General features: G+C 44.4%; 1 protein-coding gene across 2 annotated transcripts in view; it reads left to right on the forward strand.

Moving 5' to 3' along the window:
* The window catches only part of LOC142585461 (voltage-dependent calcium channel subunit alpha-2/delta-1-like), a 172890-nt gene that overhangs the window by 146252 nt on the left and 11835 nt on the right, over positions 1–14803 (forward strand). For both annotated transcript variants that reach the window (XM_075696236.1, XM_075696238.1), the window contains 21 exons: positions 199–282; positions 362–418; positions 1119–1196; positions 1303–1377; positions 1461–1532; positions 1619–1690; positions 1781–1842; positions 2490–2557; positions 2975–3023; positions 4358–4446; positions 5839–5932; positions 6444–6506; positions 6607–6710; positions 7242–7334; positions 8092–8189; positions 8990–9064; positions 9241–9311; positions 9529–9604; positions 10016–10074; positions 10209–10235; positions 11198–11371. In XM_075696236.1, coding sequence (XP_075552351.1) covers positions 199–282; positions 362–418; positions 1119–1196; positions 1303–1377; positions 1461–1532; positions 1619–1690; positions 1781–1842; positions 2490–2557; positions 2975–3023; positions 4358–4446; positions 5839–5932; positions 6444–6506; positions 6607–6710; positions 7242–7334; positions 8092–8189; positions 8990–9064; positions 9241–9311; positions 9529–9604; positions 10016–10074; positions 10209–10235; positions 11198–11371 — 1640 coding nt within the window. The remainder of the gene's footprint in view (positions 1–198; positions 283–361; positions 419–1118; positions 1197–1302; positions 1378–1460; positions 1533–1618; positions 1691–1780; positions 1843–2489; positions 2558–2974; positions 3024–4357; positions 4447–5838; positions 5933–6443; positions 6507–6606; positions 6711–7241; positions 7335–8091; positions 8190–8989; positions 9065–9240; positions 9312–9528; positions 9605–10015; positions 10075–10208; positions 10236–11197; positions 11372–14803) is intronic.

Here is a 14803-nt window from a genome sequence, read left to right on the forward strand (position 1 = left end):
TGAAACAAAAGAAGGCTTAGACCCACAAGGCATGAACGCAGCCTGCTTATTACATATTAAATTAATAATTAAAGTAGCGTGAGAGGGAGGCAGGCACAGAAAGAAGCGCCAATGCGATGAGTGTTGGAAACAAATAGAAGGCGCCAAAACAACACTTGAGTTATCATCGGGCATTAACAAAAAGATATTTTCTCGCAGGAATACCTCAAGGTGCTCAGTCGGCCAATGGTGCTCTCCGGGGACAAGCAATTCACGTGGACAAACTTTTACCAAGACTCCGGGGTGCGAAGAGTTTTCCTTATAGCACATGTGGATTTCTCCTAGTGTAGAGAAGTTTTTAATGCTTTCTTCCACTTTCCAGGGGATAGGTCTGCTAACAACAGTCACACTGCCAGTCTACAACAAGACACATGGAACGGTCAGCGGCTTGTTTCTTTTTAACCAGAGGCTACAAAACCTTTAACTATAAGCTAGAGTAAACACCTCTATGTATTTCCTTTAAGACAAATAGCAAACAGAAAATCCAGATGGGTAGCCCTCACTCTTGTGCTGACGCTATCCTTTAGCTTACCGTTTGTGCAGGTTATAAAATATCAAATACTGCATTTCGATTTTCCCTTCCGTAAGCCTGTTCTCGGCCAAATTTAAAGATAAGGAGCTCGTCACTAGTAACAAGAATGCAGCTCTGTCAACTATATGTGGGAAGGTTAATGAGAACTTTTAATGTGTGTCATATTTTTGAGCTATGCTTCGTATTTGACGCGCTCGTCACAAGCAGGTCATAGCGAAGCAATCGACAATAATCTACGGATAAGATTTGCCGTTTGTTGCGGAATAATCATTATCGGGAAGTCTTAGTTTTAAGTTTTCTGCAATCTTTCAGATGTGCGACAGTGCTCTAATTGCTCACTGCTCCGCACTCACAGCTCTGTTAACAACCACAATGCTTTTCGGATGATCTAGGATAAATAATAATACGCCGTAAGATTAAAACACAATGCGCCCGTTCGCCCGATTATTTTGAACGCTCTTTATGCCAACGTGTTCATCTACGTGAAAGATGAGCTCTTGCGTGCAGTGCTCGCATTAATGCTCTGCCTCGACCTCAATTTCCCCAGAAGGACCAAACCATTGTAGGAGTGATGGGCGTGGATGTCTCACTCGAGGAACTGAAGGATCACGAACCCACGTACAAGGCACGTGCAGAGTAGATTACAATCAAATTATAATGACTAGATGTGCAAAGTAATTTGAACAGTTCTTACATAATTCTGTTTTGCTTTCGTTCGGTGTCACCGACAGATTGGCCCCTCAGGCTATTCATTTATGGTCAACCGAAACGGTTACGTCATGTATCATCCCGACATTAAATTACAGGTATGCATCGTTCGATTTTTTTTTCCAATGAATCCGGCAGAACTTGAATGAACCTTAAGGAACCGTTTTTCTGTATATTTCAGTTGGGCTCTCTAGAAGAGCCCCTAGACATAGATTTTCTGGACGTTGAAATCGAAAACTCTTTAAAAGAGAAGGTATGTTTCCGTGCAGCAAGCGCTTTCGATGGTTGTTCGATCTCGGCGCAGTAAAGTGATAGGTGTCGTTTATTGGATGCATTTAGATTCGCAGAAGAATGATCGACGGCCATTCTGGGCACGAGACCGTGGTCAGTCTGATGAGGATGCCAGACGAGGTGAGTGGACAGTGTGAAACTGTTGCCTGGTGCTACAGTGAAACGGTTAGTGGCAATGTCGTCTCACTGTGTTCCTCCGGCATTCTGCAGAAGCATCTTGTGCCGCATAACATGGTCTACTACTACAGGCACATGAACGACTCGGAATTCGGGTAAGACCGATTATTGCGCTACGTTGCCCGCCTAGCGTGTGTTCTCGATTTAATAATCTACCTGCATGATAGATCTGCAACCAGGAAAAAAAGATTTAAAAAAACCTGGTTTTTATTAAGGATTGCACTTCTCCCTACATTTGACTCCCTTTAGCAATCACCATATTACTAAAACCGTTTACAAGTTAACTAATAAGTCATATCTAACTATACAGCCCTAAACATCATACTTGGACAAAGTAGCTTCGTTGCCTCCGTAGCGAGTCCTAAAAGGAGATGGCACAGAACGTTATCTTTCGCCGATAAGATAAATAAGTGCGTCAGGGCGCGCTGTGTAACCTTAAGGTTAAATATGGGCACTCTGTATGCAGCGTGTGACTTAGTGCTCCGGAGTCATAATACTGCTACTGGTATTATCTACGCGCTCTGTTCGTTTTGCTTTATCCTTGCGATTTATATGAGACGAAATTATGCAGCGTGTGACTTATTGCTCTGGAGTCATACTGGATTCACAATACTGCTACAGGTATTATATACGCGTCTGTTCGTTTTGCTTTATGCTTGCGATTAATACGCGACGAAATTATTGTGAGATCTGTAAAAAAATAAGCTGCTACATGGTTTTATTAATTTCTTTCTTTCGTCAGCGTTGCTCTGGCGCTCCCAGAGAAGAGGAAGTTGTACGTGCGTGTGGAAGGGATGCGCGCTGATGACGGTAAGCAACGGGCGCTTCGATTTAACTGAGGTAAATGCACGGAGTTGAGCACCGACGCGTTATGGTGCAAATTATAAACTCTGGAAAACAATTTTAAGGATGAGCTTTACCATTTTCCGGTTATCTGGCCAAATTCTAGCGACGCCAATAAGTCTGAGTTCGTCGGTTTTCTTTCTTACCTTGTTAGCCGTACTGGCGCGGAGTTTGTAACAATGCATTCGTATCAACTAGCCCAGCTATCAGGCCCATTAAGTTTGCTTCAAGTAGAGACTGACATGAACAGATTGAAAGAATATACCGTCCCTGAAGAAGTACTAATAACTAAGCACACATCTGAACACTAATGCTTCTTCCATGTGTTCTGATTGGATGCGTCAACTATTGTTTGCAATTATATTCATTTCTCATGTCCGACAGGTTTCAAGCCAGAGACAGAGAAAGGGGATGGTGTCCTTTTGGCTCCGTGGTCAGTATGCTTTTCATAATTCGATCTCGCTTATGCGGTCTTTTTGTACCGTGCCATATGCAATTCACGACGATGAGACGAGAATTATCGGGCGGCAGTCTATTGTTTATCGTAGAGTGTTAGGAGACTCTGCCTTTCATATTCATTTTTCCTATCATTTACGTATAAGCGGCGTTTACAGACTTGGCTTAGGTATAACGTTGAAGTCTCGTTCATTAATATTTAGAAGCAACGCCTCTCGCTCAAGTACATGGTAGTGCGCGTGTTAGAGCAATGTACATGTCCTTACCGATGATTCCAAACAAATATTGAGCTAAATTAAGGACACTGTCCCAAGGACGTAGTAGCGATCACTAAAAACTTTTCTTGACTCAGCGGTCGATGGAGTGCTTCAATAGGGTGCTTTTGACAGGACACATTTGCCTAATGATTGTTCTTTTTGGTGGGGGCCAACGGAGGCACTATTGTGGAGACTTACCAATACAACTCAAGATGATCATTGAGAAGAAACACCTTAGTTTTTTTACCAAGCAAGCAACACTTTATCGAGCTGTTTGTCATGTTAGGAGCCACGGATACATTCTATATATGCACGCATCATTTATTAACCGCAATGCGACTTCACTTAAATACACAATTTAATTACAATATATGTATGTAACGGAAACCATCGATGCAGGCGTTGTCTGTTGGCTTTTAGAATGTGTTTTGCATGAAGCTCATGATACAAGTGAGCACTTCACCGAATTTAGTTGAAAGACGTGAGCTCATTAGGGGGACAACAGGAATCAAATTAGTGCATTAGTCGATGCCCATACTACACTCAGATCACCCGCTACACTTTGCTCGGTTATACGAAAGAAAACTGCGTTGTAAGCGTGTCAGTCATCAACGTTGCTTTTCCGTGCCTCAAAAAAAGTTTATCGCGGACTTCTGTACTGGCGATGCCGCTTATTTTTTCAAAACGGTGCCTTAAACATAAACATTACTAGCCACAGGAGCTTTGCATCGTCAATATTACGAGCACTATATATATCCTTGTTCTAAGCATTAGAGGTCACTTTTTCTTGTGGCCTCTCAGAGCCCACGAGATGCCCAAAGCGGCAATATACGTTGGGCATATTCCACTCGCTCGAGCGTTGTTTGAACGTCAAACATAACAGTCTGGCTTACTGAGAATCATTGCAACTTAGCGGAAATATGCTCCGCTTAGTTATGCGTTTGGAACAAGCTTCAACGCAGCTAACGGTCTTGATCACACTTCCGTCGCGTACCCTCAAACTACGATATTATGATGCAAATCCCAATTGATCTTCCCAAATTGCGTTTTATAGGCGCTACTGCAAGAACATTCCGCGCCCCAAGGGACTCACGGGCAACATCAGCCAAGTCCTGGAAGCGTACCGGGCAGACCATCGTCAGTGTGAGCGGATCTACTTCCTTTTTTTAAAGTTTGTCAGGGGTTTAACGATATATTTAGCTGACCTCGTCGCCAGTGCCCTGCTCTCAATAGGCACTCATTAGAGAGCTTTAGAATAGGGGCCCCAAACGTTTTGGGGCCCCAAAGAAATAGCGTCGAAGCCACTGCGCATGCGCAAGACGCAAACTGCCTTTGGGTTTTGCGTTGGGAACGCTATTTCAACGATTTAGCGGGAGCCCAAATAGCGGCCCCAAAAGTTTTGCGTCAGCAAACATGGCGGCACCCATCGAAGCGACGGCTCTAACCTAGCGCCAAACTAGGTTCGATTCGCGGTAACGCGTGAAGTTCGCAAGCTAGGAGAAGTGACTGCGGTTATCGCTTTCTCTCAACTAGCGTGTGTTATGAAGATTGACTCATTAGACGCCGCTGATTTTGAATTCGATTGTGGATTTTATGGCTCGTAGGCCTAACACGGCTAAGCTTGGCTGGTGAAGACTAGTAAAGTTTTGTTTGCTCAAAACTAAGCGCAACTAATTGTTTGCTGCTTAAGAATAGCCTCTAAATTGTAATTAAATGCGAATACACGCAAGTCAAAATTATTATTCCTATCATAAAATAGTATATTTTATTTAACTATTTCTAATAGCTTTTCTTTGACGCCGTAGTGGCGCTGTCAGCGCAAGACGCTATCCGCAAACGTAAAACCCTATTCTAAAACTCTTCACTCCTACGTGTCCCAACGCTAACACCCGCAAAGCTCTTTGGGGCCCCAAACTATTGGGGCCCCTATTCTAAAACTCCCTATTATCGTGGGGCTAGCACAGCCAGTTTAGCCTTCTGAATTTAAGAGTCAAAACATTGTAGGATGGAGACTCCAAATTTTGGCACGTGACAAGTAAGACCAGTAAATCTGTGCAGAAGTGGCCTCGTGGTTGATTGTGCGCATCGGCTACGAGAGGTCGTGTTCTGAACGCCGCTGGCGCAGGTGATTTACTGATTAGAGGCTGGTACAGGTGTACCTCGGCGCGACATTCGGCAGTTTTTTGGGGGCGAACCGTTGGGGAAGGAGACTACGTGATACAAAAATTTCTTTAATACTCTATACGTAGAAACAAGGTGTGTAAACTGTAGGGGGTGGGGTGAAATGGCGGAAGCAACCTGTCGTATACAATGAAGTACATGTCGGGTAAAAACGAGGGCAGAGAAGTATAATCCCCTAGGAACTACGTGACTCGTCATTGCAGCTATGTGGCAGGCTTGTTTTTTTTTTTCAAATATTACTTGACGAGGGACACGTTGTTCGAACGGTTTTAGAAGCATTTTGTCAGCCTGACCTCCTATTTAATGTGGTGGCAAAGACTTACACATTGCTGACTTGCGTATTCATCCTTGCAGGTGATCCTCTACTCATGCAGCGACTACTCTGGGACATCGAGAACACGCGAGCTGTGGTCAGCAATTGGACGAGCGATGCTTTCGCTGAGGAAAGGTGTGTTCACTTGAGACCTTTAATAAAGCACTGGCAGCTCACTCTGTTCGCACCTATACATGCAGAACACCTCAGTGTCCACTTAACCGTAAAGCGCGAACAGTTCTACAGCATATGGGCTAGTGGTTTCCCATCAGCATTCCAACCTTTCTCACTGCTTTCGCGCTGAGAAGAACGCAAAATGGTCTACATTCTTGTCGTTCCTTACACTTGTCATTTGAAGGTCATACTAACTGCGCTGTGCTAGTATGATTGTTTAAGGGCTTACAGAAATCCTAATCAAGGTATGACCCTACGATTCGACCCTAATAAACCCTGCGCCCATATGTGGTAAGTAGAGTGAACCGCGAAATGTGCTCGCGCAACTGATTCTAATGCTTGAGAAGTCACTGAATACACTGTGCGCTACCTATTTAACCACGTAACTTACTATGTAAATTACGAGCCGCACCTGCAAAGACAGCAGTGTGTGACTACCTAGTACACTGTGACTTCCTTTCTCTCTGTCCAGAGATGGAATATTGGGGACTTTCGTTGGAACAGAAGGAGGACTCATACGCTACCACCCTGATGCGTAAGACCATCCACATGTATAAAATCTCATAACTACGAACACAGTGATTGCAATCACATGAAATGACCTTTTCGTGCATTTTCTTTTTTTTTCTTGGCAGGATTGCGGAATACCTGGAGCCAGAGGCAAATCCTCAGAAAGCGTCGTACTTTAGGAGAGCGCTCTACGCTGAAGACTTCGTCTTCCTCATTAGTGACGTTAAACGTAAGCAACGCACATTGAAGAGCCGTCCGTGAGACTTTGGAAAAGCCAATACACTGAGCAAATCCCTCTCTTAACAATGGCTTAAAAGTATTTTACCTTCCCTTGTAGGAGAGCGCCGAGCGTTCCGGGTCTTAATCAAATAAGGATGCTAGCCCTGTTGATGTCTTTCGATTCGTGCGCCGGGTGTTGGCTTGAATTTAATTGTGTCTTCATATTACGTGATTTAATTGCTTCAATTCTGTGTTTGATATTTACGCCAGATTTGTGTATTCCCTTTGTACGCATCGAAACAGTCGCACCTTCACGGTGTGGGATTGTAGACTGTAATGTGCTTTATCGTTTTTCGTCTAAGACGCCTTAACAACTCTCTGCAATCGCTGCTGTTAATCCATGCTCCAGTTCCAGTTGATTTATTTGCTTGCGCGACTAGTCGCAGGTAAAATTCTTTTTTGTTTGCTTGGCGAACATGTGAAGTTCAGAACACAGTTATTTATTAGTTGTGTACTTATCAGTGTTATTTGTTTTATTCAGGAACATATGGACCCAACGCAACTCGAGAAAGCGTCATTATGGCAGCCAAAGCAGTCGACATCTACATTAAAAAGTCAGAGCTAACTCCAGCAGGTAAGGAATCGGCGACAAAAAAACGCCAGCGTTTTATGGATAACGCAAGTAGACTTAACATGCGTTGTGGGGGAAAGTTGGCCGTTCAGTTTAGTAAATTCTTCGCTCGCCTACTGGCTAACAAAACGAATGCGTCACTACCGTTATTGATGATTGGGAGGATCCTTGCATTTTTTTACTCACGAATTAAAGTTGACCAGCTTTTAACGCTAAATAAGAACACGCGGAGTAGAGACATTCCGAAAGGCGCAAGTACTATTTCTGTTCGCCAAGTGGCTTGCCATCAAATAATCTACCGCTCTGGTATTCCCCAAGCTAAGCGGTTTCTTCTAAGCCAGTTCTTTGTGTCTGTGACTTAGCATTCTTGCCCTAGCATATAAATTTTATAGTCAAAGGTGAAACGGACGCCGACCAAAAACATTAAAAGAGAAGAAACCAAGACGTTTCGGCTCCCATGTACACGGGGTCCTTGTTCAATCTCAACATTGTGAATAAGGGCCCCGTATGGGAGCCCGAACGTCTTGGTTCCTTTTCTTCCAGTGCTTTTGGTCGGCGTCCATTTTACCCTTGACTATGAGCAATCCCTATCAGACGAGTTTCCGTCGAACTCTTGATTTCATGTAAGTTTTATTTTAATGTTTATGTTGAAACCTCACACGTGCACCACACATTTTCATGCTCATGAGTTGGTTACTGTTGTTCCGGTAATGTTCCCGGTTGTGGTACGCTGAGGAGGCACTGAATCTCTGCATTTCAGTCGTCGGTCTCATCGTGGAAGAGCGCGTTATCCACGCCTCCCTCATGACAATGTCTGCCAACGGAAGTTCAGGCGAGCACCTCCGTTGTGCTGACGAGGTGAGCTCGCAAACCTTTTTCTTCTTATTCTTCTTTTTTTGTGCTACTCTTCCTCTTCGTTTGAACCCTGGTGTTCAGTCGCTGGTGAGCAGCCCACCGTCAAAGTACACGAAGTTGCTACACGCGCGACGGAAACTGCATCCAGGACGTGCCGTCTTCCTCCTTTCATATCGGCACTGGTCGGAAGCTCTGGAGAGAGAACCGAACTTCCACCTTCGCCCTCCAAAGCTATGGAGAGTCCGGAGTTTTAAGGCGTGACAGGACACAGAGAGGATTCCGCAACGCCCACCCTCTTAGGGACTTCGTCTCTTTTCGCACAGGCAATATAGTTTAGGAAAGTATTGCAGGGAAAACTGTCCTAAGTCAGCCACTCTTCAACCTTGAAACTTTTATTTGTACGTGTTCTCGATACGGGCCGTGGATATTCAATGTCATCAGTGAAGCGTCGCTGCGCGAAGAAAAGATTGAAGTTCGTCATAAAGCGCTGTCCAATCTCTGCTGACGAGTGTGCCCCACATGAAGCTTGTTCAAGTATATAAAGGTTTAACGATATTATATATCGCGTGGTTTCTACAAGTTCATTTACATGCATAGTGGGGATGATTTGAAAGAGAGAAAAAACAAAAACAATCAGCATCTTGCTTTCTATGTTGGAATTAATGGGATATTTTCGTTATGTGGGCTAGCAGCAAACAGTTTTCATATGAATGGTCACTATTCGTATTACTGACACTTTAGAATGCTGACTTTTTGTCGGTAAACATGCATGTAAGGAAAAGTGTTCTGTTCCTTTCTTTCAGGACTTTGTCGTCTGCTACCTTCTGGATGAAGGTGGTTTCATCCTCACCTCCAGCACGGACGACCACTCTGAAAATGTATGTGGATAACCGAATTCAGCGATAGAATCTAGTATCCGTGCGACAGTTTCTATTGCAGGAACTTTTACATTGTTTTTGTTTATCTACATTTCGCACGTTAGAATGCACTCTCAGCTTTAGCTGCCTCAATTTCTGCTGAGAAATGCATGAAATATTCTGTATTATACCCGCAGGTCGGGAAGTTCATGGGAGCAGTCGATCCTGAACTGATGGATGACATGCTGAAGAAATCGGTCTACTTCAAGTAAGTGTGTCATGAGCATGAGAGAGAACATCATTTTTTCATTCAGCAGCAGTACTTGCATTCTCGCAGGTAGCATGGGTTCCTTCTGTCACATTTGAATTCAGTTCAAGTGCACTTAATTATACGAAGCTCGATGAATGATCAAGTGCCCATGACGGCATCTTCGAAAGGTCGTGAGGTTGAGTACCAATGCATATTCACCGTGCATTTATTTCAGGGTGGAAGAGCTGCATACTGAATCTCGGTGTCCCAGAATGCGCCGATACACAGCAGGTGCCCGATCATCGATTCTGGTAAGCCAAGAACCCCGACAAAGCGCGTCCCAAATTTTCGGCCTATACGACGATGGTTTCAAAGCCGGAAGTTTGAGTTAATGTTAAAAGAGTTTGTTTAAGACTGTTAACTACTCTTCAGTCTGACGTAGAATATCAGTACCAGCATTAGGCTCGATTGTTGCAGCGACTGCAATGGGTGGAACAGTTCTGATTTTAGGATGCTGGGAGTGCCAGCTCGGTGGCAATATACAAAGCTCTCAAGCACATGTCGCACTATGAAACCGTGCTGACGGAGCTAGCTTGTTTGGCACGTGGATTAAACACGCGTAAATTTTTCTAACCCCTGAAGTTGCTTCAATAAAAGCTTATTGGGCACAATTGTATGTCGATAATGTAAAGCTGATATTTTGTTGGCTCTCACCAATGCAGCCACTTGAAAGCCTTGTCAGAGCATTCGACATCAGCTGGATCTTCGAAGCATCGTCCTGGTAAGTGTATCATGTTAACTTTGTTGTTCAGGTAAGGAAATCTTGGCAAAATATTCTTTCCAAAGATAAATAATATTGAAATTCTTTACAGATAGAAATATCATACATACATTTCTTGTGTCTTTGTATTGCAGGCAACTGATCAAGATGTGGCTATACGCGTAAGTATATGGACTCACTATTGGCGAGATTCCGGATATATGAAAATAACCGATCTAATGTGGACAAATCTTTATCCGCTCTGGTAGACAGGAAACGGGGGTAGCCGATATCCCAGTTGAGGTTAAAAGTAAAAGATAGGACTGGGCACATAACTTAATGCATAGAACAGATAACCAGTGTTGAGCGAGAGTCACAGAAAGGGCACAAACGGAAAGGAAATGCAGTGGATGATGGCAGAGGATAAAATGGTCTGATGGGATTAGTAAATTTTTAATAATGGGGTAGATTCGGGTGATGCAAGACGGACAGCTGTAAATCCTCAGGAGAAGCCATCAACGTGCTTCTGTTGAAATACCTTTGATACAACATTGTAACGGGAAGAGAAGGAGTGAAATATGGCCTGAAGGAGCGCAATAATGTCGAAAGTGCGACTGAATCCACTGCCAGAGACCGGTAACGTTGATAGAGTTAAGGGATCCTTATATGGACTGAACCCGTTGACTCCTCTTATAACGCACATGATTCTTTCTTTTTCTGCCTCTTAGCAGTCTCACAATAAGCCGCTCATTTCCACTATAAATGACGACGGTGATCGCGATGTTGTTGCTTACGATAATTTAGCCTTGTAATGCACAAAAATGGATCAATGAATCCATAGAATTAAGATTAAGGTACAGTAACATACACTATGACTTGAAACACCCTTGTTCGTGCTCGAAGGGGCTCCAGGGCTGCGCGGTGACTCCGACGTGTGAAATGGCTGTTTAATAAATACCACTAATCGAAGCTGTGTTTAGGTCTGGAACTTACCCTGTGTCTTGCACAGCCGTACAGTCTTGGAGCCCCTTCGACCACGGGCACCGGTGTTGCAGGTCATGTCGCACGTGACTTTACATCAAGAACCACATTCACAGCCCGTATGCCGCAAGGGAACTGTGGTCGCTTTCGCGCGCTTACGCAGTTGGCTGCCCAGTTTGGGCGGTGGCGGTGGTTGGGGCGCAGAGTCGGCGTCGCCGGAGCGCGCCCGCTACATTCCGGACGAGTACCGCGTCTGCACCACCCGCGAGGCCCTGTACCACTTTGGAAACCGGAGCAGCTACTTCATGAGCAGCCTGGACTGCGGGAACTGCTCCAGGTACGTAAGTGCGGATGCCCGGCTTTACTATAAGACGGCGCAGGGCATCTGTCGGAGCTGTTTTTTTTTTCAGCGAGTTAACAATGCAAATGGAACGACCGTGCAAGTAGTTTAGAACAGACAGCCGACGGCCCAGCAAGCGCATATTATTTGTCGATGGCGTAAAATGATTTTGACAACTTTGGGTGTTTTTTTTTTCTTTTAGCGTGGGCTCAAAGCACGGTGCACGAGGGTTTCTGCATTTATAGCGCCCATCTAAATGCGACCGCGGCGAGCGGAAATCGAACCCACGTCCTACTGCCCTGAAGCAGAACGCCGTAGCAAGGGCGCCACCACGGCGGGTAGCCACTTGTTGAAATAGGGGGCAGAGTCAGGCGCGGTCCTCACTTTTTCAGTGCATTCGCGTCTGCGACTGTGGAAGCGATATAGTTCATTTCTGCATGCGCAAGGCAAGATAGAAAGAAATGATGCATAGAAAGGCAGGGAGGTTAACGAGAGGTGATTCCGGTTGGCTACCCTGCGACGGGGGAAGGGTTAAGGATGTAAAAGAGAAGGAGTGGAAGGAGGAGACAGAGAGACAGAAAGAGACGAGCACAAGCAAACCGCGTACACTATGGAGCGGTAGGGGGCGGCGTTCTTAAAGTCTATCGTGAAGCCCCGTAGACCTCAACATGTGTCGTCTGCGTTCGTTGTCTCCGGATATACGGATTCATCTACGGCCTGGGTTAACACCACCTGTATAGGCCAGGCGCAAGGCAAAACTCCAATTAATGGTAAAGAGGTGAACTTACTTAGGAAAAATATATCGCCAAAATAGGAAAAGAAATTGGAAGGAAAAACAGAAAGAAACTTACTTTTAGTGTAACTGTGGTTTGTCGTATCGCTCTATAAGAAATTGATTTGGAAAAATATTGTCACCCGTCAGCTTAATTTTACGCACACACTCATACTATTATGCGCTTCCACTTCACCATGTTCTTTCTTGCTGCACATTCGCGAAGATGTGAATGAAAAACAGTGTTTAATATAAGCATGCAAGAACCTGGCGTGACAGGATTTTATAGGGAAATATCTACTCGCATGTGCGTGTCTATTAATGGTGCCCTCCATTAGTGTGACGAAGAAAAATGCCTTGCCTCCCACCAAATTCTTGGGCGGGCTCTAAAATTGCGCCTAGCAGCGAAGCGATCGATGAAGTCCCTAGTCGAACTGCCCAGCCTATTATTATTATTATTATTTTAAGTTTGTGCCCTTCTACTAAGTGGGCGTTAATTTCAACATTCCTTTTGTTACTACACCCGAATCATTTTGCGTCTCAGGAAGTAGCGCAGTCGTTCTTATACAGCATTAAATTTTTTTTTCGCTCAAATATAAAGCCTGCTCTTAATATTGATCTTTGAAGAGCCAGAAGTTTCTTGCCGGTTTAGCACGTATTTCTAAACAAAATTTCGGATCATTTTAATTTACGAACTTCGAGCTTCCGGAAATGCAAGGCGTGTTTGGCAAAACATATGTTTCAGAGCTTCTGAAGTTACTAATTAAAGGCTTTGCTTATTTTCTAGAAGCGATCAGAATTAATTAAAACTGATACGACAGTGACCGTACCAGTAGCGCACATAAATTGTGAAGCTGCCAGCGTAGTGGAACGAAACATGTTCCTGTGTCCCTGCCATAAAGCACCCATACAGCACCGCCACGTTGGTCTGGTTAACTGAAACGGTCTTGCTTGCGTCTCGTACGAAGTGTGGTCATCAGAGTACCGCCATTCCGTTCTTACCATAGCACATCTTAGTTTATTTTACTACCGTACCGGTGGCCGTGCGAGCCACGAAAGGCGTTCAGGCACGCCGAAAGACGCCGATGAGTCACGATTCCTCAATAGTGTAGAAAATAGAGATAGAAAGATAACTCGTGATATATAAAGAAAAAAATATGCAAAGAGGTCAATCGTGGATGCGCCCGGTTGGCTACCCCACACACGGGGAAAGGGAAGCAAAGATAAGAAAGAACCAGTGGGTGCACACCCGCAGATAAGTGTTCACTCCCACAAGTCGCAAGCATTCGAATGGCACAGTCACCGTCGAGAAGTGCGTTATCACTTCGGTGGCCTTGCGCATCCTACAGCCTTATTTCCCCATGAGATAGGCCAAGAGCTCCGCCTGCCATTCTAGCGGATAGGATGAATCTGTAGCGCATCTCTGGTTACACTGCCGAGCTTTTCCAGCCTCAACGATACGCTTTGCATAATAGTATCAGCAACTGAGATGGCGGAATGTAATCGAAAGCAAATTTCCCGGAACCTTGGTCAAACGAAAACGCAGGGTTTATGAGAACGAAGTGCTAGAAGTTGCTTGCTTCTTTCCGTAGAGTTTTCTGTCAAGAATACTAAAAAGCATTTGCCATTTAATCAGTGTGTAAATGATGAACAGTGTAAGCACGTAACATTCTAGCTTCGAAACGACTTTGCGCATTCCTTGTGGACATCTTGAAGTTCATTTTTTATCGAAAATTTGTTGCTTGCCAATAATCAGCGTCGCGGCCTCTAACGTTCACCACTCGATTGTTTTCGAAACCTTTAAGGCCACTATTTTCGATCCGATTAAACAAATTTGTTAACCGTGCTGAATGTTAGCAAATATCATTTTTATATGGTGAGACGCCTACACCTTAGGTCATAATGTAGCCGTGCATATAGTCTCATGCGGGGAAATTACGTAACCTGAACTACTTGTAAATGTAAGACACACAGCTGCTCGAATAATACGTTGTGAGGTTAAAAGGCGACAGAACTGAAAACGAAAAAAAAAGCATAGCGTGACTTTTCAACGAATTCATGCCAAGACTTAGAGAAGATACACGTATTATCGATGTTGCTACAGCGGCTGAATGATCACGATAGCGGGCATCCGGACGCCTTAGTACATATGCGTTGCGGGAAACACTGCAACCTGCCAACTTGATGGCAAAATTAGCGTTTCAGCAAGGGAAATACAGTAATACTCGCCTTATAATAGAAACATATCATATTCAGAAGAACAAAAAGGGACGCAATTTTTACAAATATTATCCACTTAATTAAATGCAGCGGTGTTTCACATAAGTTCCAAAATAATGTACAGCACCGTTTCATTTAAGTTACAGGAAGATGTTTCCGAACTGCACCACTTATCGCTGGAACGTATGTGAAACGAGATTAAGAGGGCATTGAGCTGTCTTTAATAAAAGTGATGTTGCCGAACAGTCTGAGAGAGAGAGAGAGAGAGAGAACACAACACTGCCTTGTGTCATTTTTTTTTCTGCATCCGTGTGGACTTCATAGCACGTGGCTATACACGATCGCCCAGTGCGGGGGGGGGGGGGGGGGGGGGACAGTAATTCCGGCAGAGAGCCCCGTCGTGCCACTGACAGTACATTCTTCCCTCGCTGCACGCC

The sequence above is a fragment of the Dermacentor variabilis genome, chromosome 6, assembly GCF_050947875.1.
Source record: "Dermacentor variabilis isolate Ectoservices chromosome 6, ASM5094787v1, whole genome shotgun sequence".
Classification (NCBI taxonomy): Eukaryota; Metazoa; Arthropoda; class Arachnida; order Ixodida; family Ixodidae; genus Dermacentor; species Dermacentor variabilis.